General features: G+C 31.4%; 1 protein-coding gene across 7 annotated transcripts in view; it reads right to left on the reverse strand.

Moving 5' to 3' along the window:
- Positions 1 to 16,438, reverse strand: part of LOC105429002 (serine/threonine-protein phosphatase 4 regulatory subunit 1) — a 145,676-nt gene that overhangs the window by 11,453 nt on the left and 117,785 nt on the right. For all 7 annotated transcript variants that reach the window (XM_089082606.1, XM_011641642.3, XM_011641643.3 and 4 more), the window contains one exon: positions 12,067 to 12,179. In XM_089082606.1, coding sequence (XP_088938732.1) covers positions 12,067 to 12,179 — 113 coding nt within the window. The remainder of the gene's footprint in view (positions 1 to 12,066; positions 12,180 to 16,438) is intronic.

Genomic DNA, 16,438 nt, shown 5'->3' on the forward strand with positions numbered 1-16,438 from the left:
TCTCGTATTACTCTGCATTACCAAATAGCACAGATATCACATAAAACAGTTAAAATTGTTTAATTTTAATAAAACCTAATAAAACTTAAACTAAACATATAATAAAAACTTTTTATTTTAAATCAAAATAATCTATATTTATTTAGTCTCCAGTTCAAATTTCTCTTTGCTCTGAATGCTAATGAACAATTAGATGTGAAATAATGATTTATTTATTGTTCTAATCAATTTTATTTAACCGTTTGAGTCCCAGGGGGTATTGAAAAAACACTGTCGAAGAATCTCGAACAGCGCAACCGCGCTTTCTCTAAATGAGTACGAAAAGACCCAAGCGGCGCGATGGCGCTTGTTTTATTTTATGTCGAGAAATACCAAGCGGCGCGATAGCGCTTTTATAAAATACATCTGTATTATTACATATACGTACTGTAAATTTATAAATATTTCAAATTTTGTTCGATAAAAATTATTGAGGAGATAATAATGAAATAAAAATTTTTATTTTGTAGTGTATTATTGCATTATTATAGTATTATTCTACCTATTGTAAAATGTACTATTTACATTAAAAGGAGCTGTGTGATGTACTTGCGTCAGTAAATCTGACCGCGCGACTTCGACAATCCGCATCATCAGTCCGCTCGCATCACAATGCTCGAATGCTGTGTTGGGTTTTCTCAACATAAAATCTCAACAGCGCGATCGCACTGCTTGGGACTCAAAAGGCGTTTTAAACGCATTTTTGCCGAGGGGTTGCCCGGGGTTGCAACTGAAATGTGATGTCGGAGGCTCGTAAGTTCTAGGTCTGAAAATTTTAATATGGCAACCCTATGTGTGAACGACCAGTTAGGGCGGTATTCTTTGACTTGTTCTTGACTTTCAGCACTTGTTCAGCCCAAAATCGTCTTAAGATTACATTTCAATCAATAAGTAACTGTACAAGTTTATTTAAGATGATCTTAAACATAAGAACGAATTATGTCTAATATCAATCTTAGTGTCATGCCTGAAGAGGCATTGTGCTGTTAGAAAAAAATTAGAAAACTAAAATAATTATAATAAACTTAATAGCATTTAATTCCGTTACGTTAATAAATTTTGTTAAATAAAAGAAGTCTTCTTGCTTTCAATGCAAAAGACGAAAGTATAAGTGAAATTACGTTCTTTTTTTGCTTAATTTTCCAGATGGCAGATTTCTGCTCGGATCAAAGATTTCGAACATCCATAGTGATACATCAAACAAGAAAATTGACTTGCGAGTTCATTGTCAAATCTCATAAATAATATCGGTTCCTTGCTATCATTTTTATTTAAGTTGGTTTAGTTAAGTTGGTTTACTAAAAATATTAATTAAATTTTAATTTCTGCTCTTCTAAAGAGTATTATAAAATAAGAATATTCTAAGAGTATTAAAAGAATGACCGCAAGAATCGTCCTGTTTGAATCATCCTCGATTTGAATTTGGTAAACAATAGAAACAATAGTTCATGATAAGACATTAACCCTCTAAAAGTTTGGAGTTGAGCATACTTTTAATTCCTGAGATGTGAGATCTCAAAGTTGCACTTCCTACACTATCATACACTATCCACCTTATGGTATATAAGATATCACATGAATCCAATGCCCATTCAGATTGATCTTTTTCAAACGTTTAGAATCGAATTCATGTTCACTTTCGAGGTGACCAAAGTGACAACCGAGTCTTGCGATGTTTGTGGTCACTCGGCAAAAGTTCTGTATGCCTTTGCAATCGCTATGCACACCACAAGTATACGTAAGCGAGAGAAATAGAAGGTCTAGGCATCTTGGACTGCGCCATTGGGATGGATGATCCTTCTTGATTCTCTCTACTATATTTATTGCCATATGTATTATTTGAAGGAACTGTACGGTGTATTCTATATAATGTGTACTTAATGTGCGCCTTTTCTTTAATACTCGACTTTCACGCAGTATATCTAAATTTATTTATTTCAATAAGTGGTATACAGTTTTTCAAAGGAATTCATATCGGCCATTGATATATAAATCGACGTGTTTGTAGTCGAAGGTAAGTTATGCAAGGGAAATGCAATGCAAATGCAAATTACCAAACGAATGTTCGGAATTGTATCGAATTATACAAATCCCAATCGAATTTGCTTTTACATGCTAAGTGTTTTACGAAAAGAAATTTTAATTAACTTACCTTCATCAAAGTTACAGGAATATCACAAGATAGGATGTGTCGGACGTTAAAATTAATTTGTTTGAAATAAGATATAATTTTCAAGCAAGATTCTGTAAGATTGTCAAGGCTAAGTCAAGAATCAAATAGAAGCAGAGACTTGCGATGACTTTGAACCGATGAAAAATTTTTCAGTAGAATCGTCGATAAGGATTCCAAAGGTATAGTAATCCCAAACAAGAAGCTTGGCTTTTGCCTGAGCACTTCGTTTCAGGAAATATATTTTCGTTTTTCTCACCCAATATATAGGGACTTGTTTTAATTTTTGATATTTAAAAAAAGTTCCTTTTCTTGTTTATACGACCGATAATTCGTTAAGAAAGAGTATGCGTCACCGCGGGTGGGGGTCGTCCGACCAGTGGACGAGTCGTGAAAATTCACAATTATTATTTTTACGAAAAATAGTACCTCAGGAATCGAACTTGGATCTCTTGACAGTCATCTTATCCTTTCGAACACAGAGGCATGTGATGATATTTATTGCAATAAATTGTATTTAGAACAATGTACGTTAAACAATCCAATGTACACATATATACATATATTACAATATACATACATGTATATTCTCGAATCCTCACGACCAATATTCCAATACCGATACTCCAGTTTTATTGCGCATGATGTGCATTTGTATAATTTAATTTTTTTTTTTAATTTTTCCAATAACGTTTGTTCTTCTCTAATCGTAAATATTTGTTCATGGTTAAACTGTTCATATTTGTATGTCTTTTTGCCTGATTGTTGGAAAATTTTTATTTGATCTCTTACTTTCGTTGTAGGTACTCTGTAATCATATGAAGCTTTACTTATTGGCCTTTTTTTAATTATACATTTATTATTGCCTCCATTCTATATTAATATTTTATAGGATTATTGTCCATATTTTTTGCCATTATTGTAGTCTACAATAGAATAAAGAATTAAGAAAAAAAGTAATAGAAACTAGAACTCTGTATATTTTCAAATCCTTTAATATTTCAGAGGGATAGTTTTGGGATTGGTAGACGCAGACAGTGGACAGGTCGACCGAGGCGAAGGCGAAGGAATATACAAAGGCGAAGGCGAAGGCGAAGGAATATACAAACATAATCTTCGAACTCTTCGAACTCTCAAATAAGGGAGGTAAAGCATCACGGAGCCTGCCCAAGTATAATATGATATGGTATATTATTAGTCAAAAATGGAAAATGCTTTGCCTGATCCATTTTAAAATGGATATGTTGGATATTAATGAGATACAAAAGGATATTTAACCTTCAAAGATCCTTCATCTCCCGACTCTACTCTCTAAGAAAAGAATTGATCCCACTGAATTGAAATACTGACAACAACGGAGCACTTAATAAAATAAAAAAAATATATATTAAAATTTTTATTAATTACGAATATATAATAGAAGATAAATGGAAAATGGCAAAAACATAACTTTTAATTATGCCCGATAATGACTTCCTGTAAATCGCTCACATGCATTAACAAATTAATATCGATTCGTTAATATTAGTATAAAACGTTATAATGAGAAGTTTTTTGTTAATAATTTTGTAATAAATAATGAGCAACGATTAAGATCTCTTAAGGATTATTACATTGATGACATATGTCAATGGTCTTTCTACGCTACTTGTCAAAAATCCTTTTAGGGACAAATCCTTTAGGCCCCCCCCTCTCTCTCTCTCTCTCTCTCTCTTTGATCCAAAAGAAAACACTTTTTCACAAAAGTTTCATCGAAATCGAAAATCATCGTATGCCGTTTTCGGAGCTCGCTCTACCCAAATTTTATATTTAATAATTTTTAAAGAAGTAAAGTTTAGAATTTAGAATTAATATTTAATTTTATCTCAAATTAATAAATTCCTTGATTCTTTGACTTTTCCCAGATTTCTCAGGCTCTATTTGTTAATCCTCTAGCTTCTTCCGGGTTTTCCGATTTTGGTCGCTAATCCTGGATACATTAACATCTGTAAAATCTATAACACGTCATGGATATGTCGCGTGCCCTGACACTATTCCACATATATATAAATATATTGTCGCGCTCGCGGCGGTCACGATCTCAACGCGTTACGCAGGTAAACCGCGCGCGGAATAACACTCCTCTTAACAAAACTCGGGAACTTATTAAGAACAAAATAATTATTACACCGCGAACACACGGTCCGTTCGCCTCGAATCTCCGTATAAAAACAATCCACGAAAAATAATGCGTTGTTAAAAACATTCAAAACATTAAAAGGTGATTCATAATATTGCTGCGACCGAGTCGTAGTCCGCTCGGTCTCTTCGTTGATTCGGCAATCGGCAAATATTCGGGTAAATCTTCTATCCCAAGAAAAATTCCCAAACCCCAAACACAGACGATTCCCCAAGAAGACACAGAAACGATGTGAAACTACGAACTTACGAACTACTCTACCAATTTTGGGAATATATTTTTTGATGTATAAGATTTACTGGGTCAAAAGACCGGAGGATTATCGACCGCTCGGTCGCAACAATATGAGTTACCTTTTCGCAATCTTTATCCGGATGCGGATGCAACGAGGATTAACAAAGAGCTAACGATAGTACTGACTATGTTCACGGAGCAATAACAAGAAAAATCAACGCAGATAAATTCGCCTAATATATTCGCCTAAACGTGGCATGGGCATTCGCCTAGCCTGGGTCTAAACTTGGCATAACTTGGCCAAGTCTGAGATGTATCGCATTATTCATCATCCTTCATTCATCAATATATCATAAGCTTCGAAGAGATATTTATATTCACACTACACAATATTCCGAGTCAATATCGTGGTCTACTAACCAAAATTAAATTTTAAGCCCATTTTTTCAGCTATTGCGAGGAGATAATTATTTCAAATATTTATCTTTTGATATTATAGATATTTATTGATGTATTGATATTGATCAAGCGTCAAATTTTCTATTATGACATCAAATTATGACATTCAATTAATAAGATGTAAAAATATATTTCCGATTTTATAATTGAACAAAACTCGATGAGTATTGGAGTTATATGTTTTTTATTAATTTATTCTTTATATTCTGTATTAAAAAAATTGTATTTATTAGATAGTAGATAATCAATCATTTATAATTTATTATTTAATTTGTAATATTATTGTAAAAATGCAAATGTCAACGTTGTTTATGAACGCAATAGATTTATCGTTTTATCTTTACATTACAATTTGTGTTTTTCTAAAGAGTTTTGTACAATTTTTAAAAATAAGTAGTCTATTTTTTACTGTTTCTAATAAGAATACACTTTTTTATTTTCATCTCGAATTCAATATAAAAACTTTCAGCGAAATGATCTTGACGTGTTGGATTTGAGAGATGCTGTTAACAAAAACATATGTAACAAATTGTAATCGTAACAAGGAACTAAGTTTCATAAGAGTGCATAAGAACATATTTAATACGTTTAATATGGAATTTTCAAAAAATTCTAAATATCCTTATTTAAGTGCAGATTTAGTCAAGTATATTGGTATATTATTTTAGAGTTTTTCAGAGCAGGTAAATTTTTCTCAAAAGTGTAAAAGAACAATAGAAATTCGTAGCATTTCTTTGGTAATCGCGGTGAAGAAAGATCGCTTTTTGAAAGATCATTTCCAAAGTGGTAAAAATTATATTGTCATATAAAGTATTTTTCGCTTCCTTATAATTCTCTTATGACTTTGCAAAACTATCTCAATTCTTTAAGAATTCGATTATTTAACTAATTGCTTATTGAGCTAATTTGCATTTTCATCATACATATAATGTAAATACATTTATCGGATGATTCTACTAAATTAATTTAAAAATGTTTTATATCAATAACAGATAAATGAACATCTAGCGCCAAACTAATATAATTAAAATATGAATGAATTACTCCTTGATTTAGAGATTCTCTCTTTACGTTTATTGTCATATGGTACTATTTGTGTGCTATATTCTATATACTGTATATTTAATATTATTTAATGTGCGCCTTTTCTTTAATACTCGACTTTTATGCAGCATATCTAAATGGAATGCATATCTAAATTATTTATTTATTTCAATAAGTGATATACAGTTTTTCAAAGGAATTTGAATATCTTAATAGATATAATAGATGTATGCAAATGATTTAGATCCATTAGACATTAGAAAAATTGTGATCTACGGTACAATGGTAAGAAATAATCAAGTTTGATAAATTTAAATTAAAAATTTCAAAACAATTGAAAATATAAATAAGCATTAAATCCATATAAAAATAAAATGCTTTGCTTAAATTGATTCTTAAGTCATTAATTTATTAATTTTTTCACGTCTGTTTGAAAGTTGCTGGCTTGAAAAAAAAAATAAATATTTTTATCAAATATAAATATAATATAAATATAATATAAATATAATATAAATACATTAATTTTTCTAATCATATTATAATGTAATAATATTTATAAAGGACAAGTTTATATAGTTTGTTATCGTTCGAAACTTCGTCAATTTCATTAAACTTTGTAAGGCAGGAACTTTTGTATAATTAGTTTCCAATTAACTTTCTTCCCTTCCATCGAATCCTTTCTAAATCATGCAATGATGATAACGTACAGGTAAAAATTGAAACATGAAATATTATTTTATACATTATTATATACAAAATAATATATACATCGAAATATATCGAATAGATTGTCAAGATTTTGCTATTTTTAAAATAGTCTGCCGGAGACCAGTTTATTTATTAATATATTCAGTATTTGAAATTGTTACTGTTACTATAATAGTCTTTCTAGAAAAAAAAAAGCTTTTTTCATTGGAGATTTCTCTCGAAAAACCTAAAAAAATTATATGTGTACATCAAAATAATGTCAAAAATGTTGAAAAAAAAGGCAGAAGGTTAGTCTTCAAAATTCAAAGAATCAGTGGCAAAATTAGTGGGGATTTTCAAGAAGGGATTTTCAAAAGATAGGAAAATTCCAGCTAAAAGGCGGAAAGGGGCTCTGTGATTATTAGGTAAGTTAGATGTCCAGAGTCTGAGTCATCACTCAGAAGTTATCACTCAGAAGTCATTATTGTAAAAATGCATGGCTAGTTTTAGCATGACGTTGGTCTTTATGCAAGATTTCTTCGTAGCCAGAGATGGTGATGTTTAAATTAAGAACGGAGTAGGTTTATGTTTAAAACTGGGGGCTGTGCCCTCTCGTATAAATATCGTAGCGGGCTTAATGTCGTATTCTCGAATCCATGAGTGACTTCCGGTATCGCGGCGCGTGCCATGCCGGAAGCGGGGGGGGGGGGGGGGCGGCACATCGCCTCTCTCGTCGTTGCATCTAACGATGGTGCTTGCCCTAATCTTCTCCTTCGACCCCAACGAAAATGACTCCTGCCCTGCCTTCCCCCGAGAAACAGCCCCGATACAGCTGGTTGCTGATATTTATACGTTTCCTGTTGCAACGTTACTTAAGCGACCCCTCCTCCCCCTTTCATTCGAGACATGCCCAAATTTGTAACGGAATACAAGATGTTATTTCAGTTAAGGAAAAATTATGCGCGACAAGCTCGGATACTCGTAGCTGATGGTGCTTACAAATTTTTAAATATTAAATATTAAATAATTATTATAATTTATTAAATATTTGAAAATAATTCTTGAAAATGACTCCTCCTCATTCTTTGTAAAGATTCGAGCGCTTTCTTCTATGTTATATATATATTATATTTCTTCTATGTTCTATATTTGTATCAAACATGAAAATTTTAGTAGAATAGATCTTCGACCAAGAAATTCGATCATATTTATGCATTTTGTTAAATTTCAATAAAAAATTCATTGATATTAAGAGATTATGCTTGTGAAATTTAAAAAAAAAAATGCCTTTTTGAGTTTTGACACCTTCTTAAAATAATTATTTTAAAAATATTCTTTAAAAGTTTCAAGTCCATCCAACAAAATAATATAGTTATGTAAGTTTAAAATATATAGGTTTAAAGATTTTCGGAACAGATATAAAGTTATACTTGCATTTTTAGTCAAAGGGAGTCTCTTTTTGCGAATGTGTAAGCGATATGCAAGCATTTTATGCCAGTATAATTTTACTCGTATTAGTAAATACACAAAATTATATAATATCTCTTTGTTTTCCTCTTTTATATATAGAAGAAGAAAATGCCTCTTCTTCTTCCATATATGGGCTTAAAGCCTGCTGCTTCCTCTTCATATTCATACGTGCGCACACAGGCGATGCACAGGAATATGGAACAATTTAATGCCGGCACACATTTTTGGGGAGGTTCTTTGGGTAGAAATGCTCTCGTGGTTTGCCAGACCGTCGAGAGGAGATACGAGCGTATGAAAATATTTTAGTTCTGTCGGGACTTGAACCTGGGATCTCTATAGCACAGCAGACTTGTGCGCTATCTACTGTGCCAGGCTCGCTCCCCTATATAAAACTTCGGCGGCAAAAATAAATTAATGACAAGGTAACAACTTATTACGGCTTGACGAAAAGGTAAAATTGTAATTCTGTTAAAAATATAAAGAACGCGATAAGGGTCGCTATATTATATAGCTATATTAACAGATAAACATTCGCAGTATAGCCAAGCGCGGGAATGGTGACGTGGAAGCATGGCGGACTTGAGTTATGGAGCCGAATCTTGACGCTGGTATGAGTGGCACGTGCTTCGTTCATACATGATTTTACAAGTTTTTACCAGCAAAAAAATTACTTTACTAAATACTTTAATACTCGATTTTCACGCAGCCTATCTAAATGGAATGCATACCTGAATTTATTTCAAGTAAGTGATATGTAGTTTTTCAAAAGAATTCATATCGGCCATTGATATATAAATCGACGTGTTTAAGTTACGCAAGAGAATGCAATGCAAATGCAAATGTAAGAGAATGCAAATGTAAGAGAATGCAAATTATCAAATAAATATTCAATTGTATCATACAAATCTCAATCAGATTTGCAATATGCTATTATCGGTAAGTTAAGCGTCTCTTTTATACATTCTTCGTTATTTGATAATACTTTGAAGAGTTCTATAGGGCATATTTAATCTGTGCTTGTTGTTTAGAAACTCATGTTCGCGCGATGATTTGTAAAAAGAATTCATGTCGTCCATTGGTATATTTATATACTTAAAATCGACATGACTACAATATGTCATGTTGCATGTAGCACTTATACTTAAATCGACATATGAAGATCTAAATTATTAAAACTGAATTATGAAAAAGATGCGTAGGACTCAAAATAATAAAAACTTAAATCAACTGATTTCGAAAATCAGGCCGACAATTATTTTCCAAGTGGAAATAGGAAGTCTGTTGAATTAGCTGCTTACATCGTCAGGTATACACATTTTAGTATTTTTTATGGAGCTTCAAACTTGGAGCGAGTAGTGGCCCAAATGGTCATAAAGATGTTGAAAAAGAAGACGTTGTGTATCAAAATTTCAAATTTCCATGCGCAACAGGAAACTCAGCAGGCAAGAGCAGGTTTCGGTGCTTGTGAAGTTTTGAAAGTTACAAATAATTTAGAATGTACACTATCATATGGATTTGGACTTGACGATTCTGTATAATTTAAAAAATTTGCATTTTATTCAGTTGTAAACTTAACTTGAAGCTTTAAACGCATTTTCAAAATCGGTGATCGGAAAATATCTCGAGAATCACCGCACCGAACAAATTCAATTCTTGCAGACCTATTCAATTAATATATAGAGTTATCATTGAGTTATCATTTGATGGATCACAGTATTATGTGAAGATTAAAAAACTCTTTTCTCAATATATAGCTCATTATATAGCTTAACAGATAAACATTCGCAGTATAGCCAAGCGCGGGAATGGTGACGTGGAAGCATGGCGGACTTGAGTTATGGAGCCGAATCTTGACGCTGGTATGAGTGGCACGTGCTTCGTTCATATATGATTTTACAAGTTTTTACCAGCAAAAAAATTATCAAAATGATTATATTTTCTCTTGTACATCTAAGTAAATAATTGTAGTGGCTTCTCTTAATTAAAGAAAAGAAAAGGAAAAAAAAAAAGAAAGAAGAAAATAAAAAAAAATAAGATTTTTCTGACGATTTTATAATTTTGGATCATTTTTAAGATCGCATTTTTTCACTTGATTGACTTGACTGACTTATAAACGATAAATAATTTCGTTACATCGATTTTTGGTGAATTTTTCTACTCTATCAAGATTATGGACTACATCAAAATCTAGTGATAAAGTCTCCTTTATCACGCTGCGCGTGTGCTTATAATGTCTAGTCTGTATTTATCTTTTTTAACACAGGAGCAAAAATTAATATAATACTATTATAATATCATTAATATTTTTAACTTCTTGACACACAATTGTCAAAACGATCCTTTGTGAGATCAATACAATGATAGCTATTCACGAAGTTAGCGCAGCGAGAGAACCAATCGGCATCGCGGGAAAGCGGCAACAATAATTTCGAGAGATGCGAATATCGATGTAATACCTTTTTTTAGAAAGGATAAAGTATAGATAAAAAAGATAAAAAAATATAAATTTTTTATATAATCATAGAATAAGATCTTTTATTAAATTATCAATTGTGTCTTTGGAAAAATGTTCAACCGCAATTTATTTTTTCCTTTTACGTAAATATTGATTCTAAGTTGTAATAAAAAAATCGTATATATAAATAATTTAACTGAAATGACGTATATTATGCTCTAATTTTCATGCATACGTAACTTTTTAATTGTATATGTAAAGCAATTGAAACATATTAACATACTTGAAATATAATACAGGTTGTTAAAATGCTAGAGATACAGATAAACTGAAATTGAGAAAACTTCGATTTTTCGTAAGACCATATCAACTATCAACAAAAGAATCTTATTTAGATTAAAAAACGTATGTGAGATCATCTCTCTACTAATGCAAAAATACTTGTGAGTAGAATAAAATGTATAAAGGTATATCATACTTCTATCATATTTTGTCGCAAATTAATTTTTCAAAATAATAAATAATTGGACACTAGATAATTTAATATACTATATATAAATTCGTCCGAATTTTCGATTTCAGATAGAAAAATTCAAAACTAGAGTGAAATATATTGTCACAACACTATTATATAAAAATAGAGGACAAATAACGAAGATACAAAATAAAGAGCGTAAGCTAATTAAGCATATGTAATAAAATAAATAAGAATATGATTAAAGAATAAAAATTTTAATATTCGTCTTTCTCTTAGAACATGCGTGAATGGTGCGAAGGATTTGGCTCAGAAATGAACATTTTCAATCCTTCTACATCAAACGTCTACATGAAACGTTGACATCAATCGTGTAGAGAAAATGTGGAACGAATTTTTTGCTATTCTTCATTCTGTATTTAAGAGAAAGAAGATAAAAGTTGCTCTCGCGACTTCAGCGACATAAAAGCAATATCCACATTACAGAAAAAAGCAGTGAAATTATCGATAAGTAACATTAAAGATTGTCGATAGTGTGATTAACATAAAAAGACTAAATGCATGTAAATGTACACAAAGAAATAAACACACTCAAAAAATACGTAGGCAACCGGTAATAATCATTAGAAAAAAGCGTACACGTAATCTTTAAAATAGCGTACACGTAATCTTTAACCAAAATGTTTTTTCTGCTGTTAACCCGAGTGGCTCCAATTATTTCAACCTGTTCTTCACTGCAATTTTCAAATGTTCGAGCAATTTTACAAGCAATTTAAGAACGAAAAAAAAAAAAAAAAATAAAAATAAAATAAACATTTCGAAATGAGTCTTTAATTAATGGCGACGTGTCTTACCATTGTCGTCGATAACAAGCTGCACGTGTTGCATGACCTCCTCGACAATTAGCGTTATTTTATTGTTGACCGCTGCGCGAAACATCTCCACCAATATACGCCCAACCATTTGCCTGCAACAGGAAATGAGAACGGTGACGTTAGATCGCGGCCAGGTATTCTGCGCAATATCGCGGTCGATTCAGATCTCTTACGTCAAAACGTAAAATTATCTTCGGTTAGCTTGCGCAATGGGACATGTACGATTAAGAAAAAAAAAAAAGCCAAAAAAAGAAAACATAAGATAAAAAGGCCGTTACCCGCTAATGTCACGGTCTCGCAATGTTAGCCAACACGCCGATATATCTATTTCTCCATTGAAATCGCATATTTTCACAGAAACTTAACACAAACTTAATTAAGTTAATACGAACGATACGCGCGACAAGTGTAACGAGAAATAACTTTGCGTTGCTGTTTTCAACAGCAACCCGAACAGAATGCCTGGCTAGAATTTCCCGATGTAAGTCGACCCACGGTGTTTGACATTCGCATATTCGCTTTCCAAGATATGTTTGCGCTCCACTCATACATCATCTCACTTCCTCGTGCGATCGTTCTTTTTCTCTAATATTGCTTCATGTAGTCAACCAATCATAGTTTCTCATTTTTTTTTTTTTTTTTTTTTTTTTTTTTTTTTTTTTTACCAATACTCACTTTCGCGCGTAGTAACTCTAATAGGTTTTGTTATCTACGCGTTTATAATACGCTTAGCAGTCTACAAGCAGACTACAAACAGTTGTAAGCAGTCTTTAGATCAGATCATTTAAATAAATTTAGACGGAATTAAAGAATAATGCAAAGAAGTTTATTCGTATTAATTTCGTTTTTCTTTTTAATTGTACACATTTATTTATTAATAAAGGATGTAGTTCTGCTTATCGATGTGTTGGCTATTACATCGTGTAAAAGATTAAAATGCATTTGCCGTTTGAAATTGACATTAAACTGTAGATATTCTATACTTTTGGATATTCTATATACTTGTGTACAATCGATGCGTCACAATGAAAGAGAGGCGCCTACCCCCCACTGATGACAGCGTGTAGCGTTTGAAGAAGAAGAAATTAAAGAATAACGCAAAGCTTATTCATATTAATTTCGTTTCTTTTTAATTTTATGCCATATTTATATATAATGTATTTATGTAATAAAAGATCTAGTTCTGCTTATCGATGTAATGAGCTGTTATATCGTATAAAAGATTAAAATGCAGTTTAGGAAATTTCTAAGGAGTCTCCATTTTAACGCTCGAGAAGAAATGTGTCTAATATTGTACAGAATGTTCCAGTTTTTTTCCAAACATTGTTATTAATTCTATGTGTATAAATAAGAAAGAAATGTTATATAAACATAGGTCATTTGAAGTTTTATTAAAAAGTTAATAAAAAGTTAATAAAAATACGAATTACAAACACCTTTTTTTTAAAAATGGATACATCGAGGATCAATACTTTAGCTTTCAAAATTGTCTGAATTGTCTTTTACGTTACTTGATTTTTATCTGTGGAAAAACTTTAAAGGAACAGGTATATCGAATAAAAATTAATACGCATGAATTGATACAAATGAGATAAAATAATTACAAAATAATTACGATGAATTTTGCAGAGTAATAAATTTCCTATCACTGTCAATGTTATACTATCAAGAATGATGGACATTTTAAGATCGAATATTTAAGATCGAATAGTTGCTTCTAGAAATATTAGGAGTATTATACCTTTAATGATCTCAAGTAATAAACATAGCGTGCATAAGTGGATTTAAAGAAATAAAATATCATTGATCTATTCTTATTTTATATCATAGTATCGCAAATTCGCTACTATCCTTTGTATTTCATATTTTTGCTATAACTTTTTAATATAGTTTCAAACAATTTATTTTTATAATAATGTTTCTTTTTTATTTGTACTCATATAGAATATATTATTACGATCAACCGAAGATTCGAATACAATGAAAATATAAAAATATTTAAGGTGATTATAACAATTAAAGATACCACATTAATGGCCATTTCCTCCAACGTGGTTCAATTCGGAGTTCCTGTAAATTGCGTTCAAGTTTGAATGCAGTTTAATCTTCGATCAACTTGATTTGTTTTCCTTCAACTTTATTTTGGTTCTGATTTCAACTGAACGTATTATCCAATGCCTGCTAACTCAAATTAAATTTGTATTAAATAATGTGATTGGTGCATAATGAGCATAACGGAAAGGATGAAACATTTGACGATAAAAATATCGAGATGATTAAAAAAAAAAAAACAAACAAACAAAAACCCAAATAATCTTTAACTTCATGAAGAAACTCGGGAGACTATAGAAAAAAAAGTTGATTAGTTTGTTTTTTCTGGAATTCAAATTTGTTTACAATTTTTATTTATAAAAATATGGAAATAAGAAAGAAAGAACAACGAATTGTACAGAATCAGAGAGAGTGATTTTTATCGAATGTCATCTAAATCCTCAAAATAGTTCTTGTTAACTGTGCACTATTAACTGCGCTGATTCTCATTTGCTTTATTTTTTCACATTGTCAAAATAGTTCATACATAATTTAAATCTGTTGAGTCTTCTGTCAACATCTTATAATGTCTTCATCATCGGATAATGATAAAATATTATAATATGCCATAATAAACGTTAAATTTTGCACATACGAAACAGAGAACACTGCATATACCCTCAAATACTGATATATGCACATACGTTTTGCGTTGTCTTCTGCTTAAACATCGTTCAAACTTGTTAACCGATCAAAAATGAGCATTCAGAATAAACGTCGTTTAATTAACTTGAATTTGTATTAAAAATTTGGTGAAACGCAAAATGTCATTGATCGGAGTTTAACTTCGGTTTAAATTTTGACCCACGTTGGAGGAAACGGGCATAAGCAATTCGGTATTAGGATCTTTGATCACCGCACTTTTCTTGGTTTGACTCACTTGATGTTTTTGTAGTTTAGGAAGAAATCAAACGAACAAATCGCCTGGTGAGAAACGGGGAAGGACAAGAAGAATTCTTTTTCTTCGATTCGATCACAAAGAAAGAGTTTAGTTTATTAAAGGATCCTTCCCGAGATTTTTAATCCGTCCGTAAAGATTTTTGAAATTTCCGAGAACTTTGAACAAATTTAGGATACATTTCTTCTCGAGCGTTAAAATGGAGACTCCTTAGAAATTCCTAACTGCATTTTAATCTTTTATACGATATAACATCATTACATCGATAAGCAGAACTAGATCTTTTATTACAAATACATTATATATAAATATGACATAAAATTAAAAAGAATCGAAATTAATATGAATAAACTTCTTTGCGTTATTCTTTAATTTCTTCTTCTTCAAACGCTACACACTGTCATCAGTGGGGGGTAGACGTCTCTCTTTCATTGTGACGCATCGATTGCACACAAGTATATAGAATATCTACAAGTATAGAATATTTACAGTTTAATGTCAATTTCAAACGGCAAATTTTTGAGAGAAGTTTTCCTCGAAGAAAGACAGATCGGCAAACCATCCCGAGTAATATCTTGCCAGTATCTTCCGAGAGGAACCACGTGTATATGAAAAATTTTCCAGTTCTATTGGGAATCGAATCTGAAACCTCTAAGCAAACTAGTGCGCCGTCTACTATGCTACGCTCGTGCTAGAAGTTCCGAAATTGCATTTTAATCTTTCACACGATGTAATAGCGAATAACAAGATGAAACTTGGGAACTGAAAAAATGTTCAGATGATTCACAAAAATTCTAGAAAAAATTCCCTTTCTAAGAAATCCAAATCATTCAAATTCAAAGCACGCAAAATGATGGTATCTTAAACTAAAGAAAGAAATACATAAAATCAAGTTGAAGAACGAAGAAAGAAGAATGAAGAATCTCTATAGTGGCTTATCTCAAATAGAAAAAGCGGAAAACAGGAATTGGTGCCTGATAATTTATTAACAGCAGTTCAGAATAGAACAGGAAGTTGTCAGGTGAAGTTGCGTGAACTCTTCACGTAAAAGAGTGAGAGACCGGAAATTTCCTAAGAATCTGTTATGATAAAATCGGGACGATAAATTTTGAAAAGAATTTTGAAAAGAATATTGTGAGAAGAGGCAGTGGACCAAATATAAATCCGCTCGTCGTGGCCTATGAAAGTAGTCGCTCTTTGCTAACGGGTCGTTGATTGGCAAATATGAAAACGACGGAACTTATCTTTATCTATGAATATCTTTATCATTTGATTGTTCTAATTTTATCAATAGAGTTTGTTCATTTTTTAAAACGATTTTGCTCATTTCGCAAATGAGTGAGTGAAAGTGAAGTGTATGAG

This window comes from Pogonomyrmex barbatus, unplaced genomic scaffold (genome assembly GCF_055798465.1).
Source record: "Pogonomyrmex barbatus isolate J1 unplaced genomic scaffold, ASM5579846v1 scaffold6, whole genome shotgun sequence".
Taxonomy (NCBI): Eukaryota; Metazoa; Arthropoda; class Insecta; order Hymenoptera; family Formicidae; genus Pogonomyrmex; species Pogonomyrmex barbatus.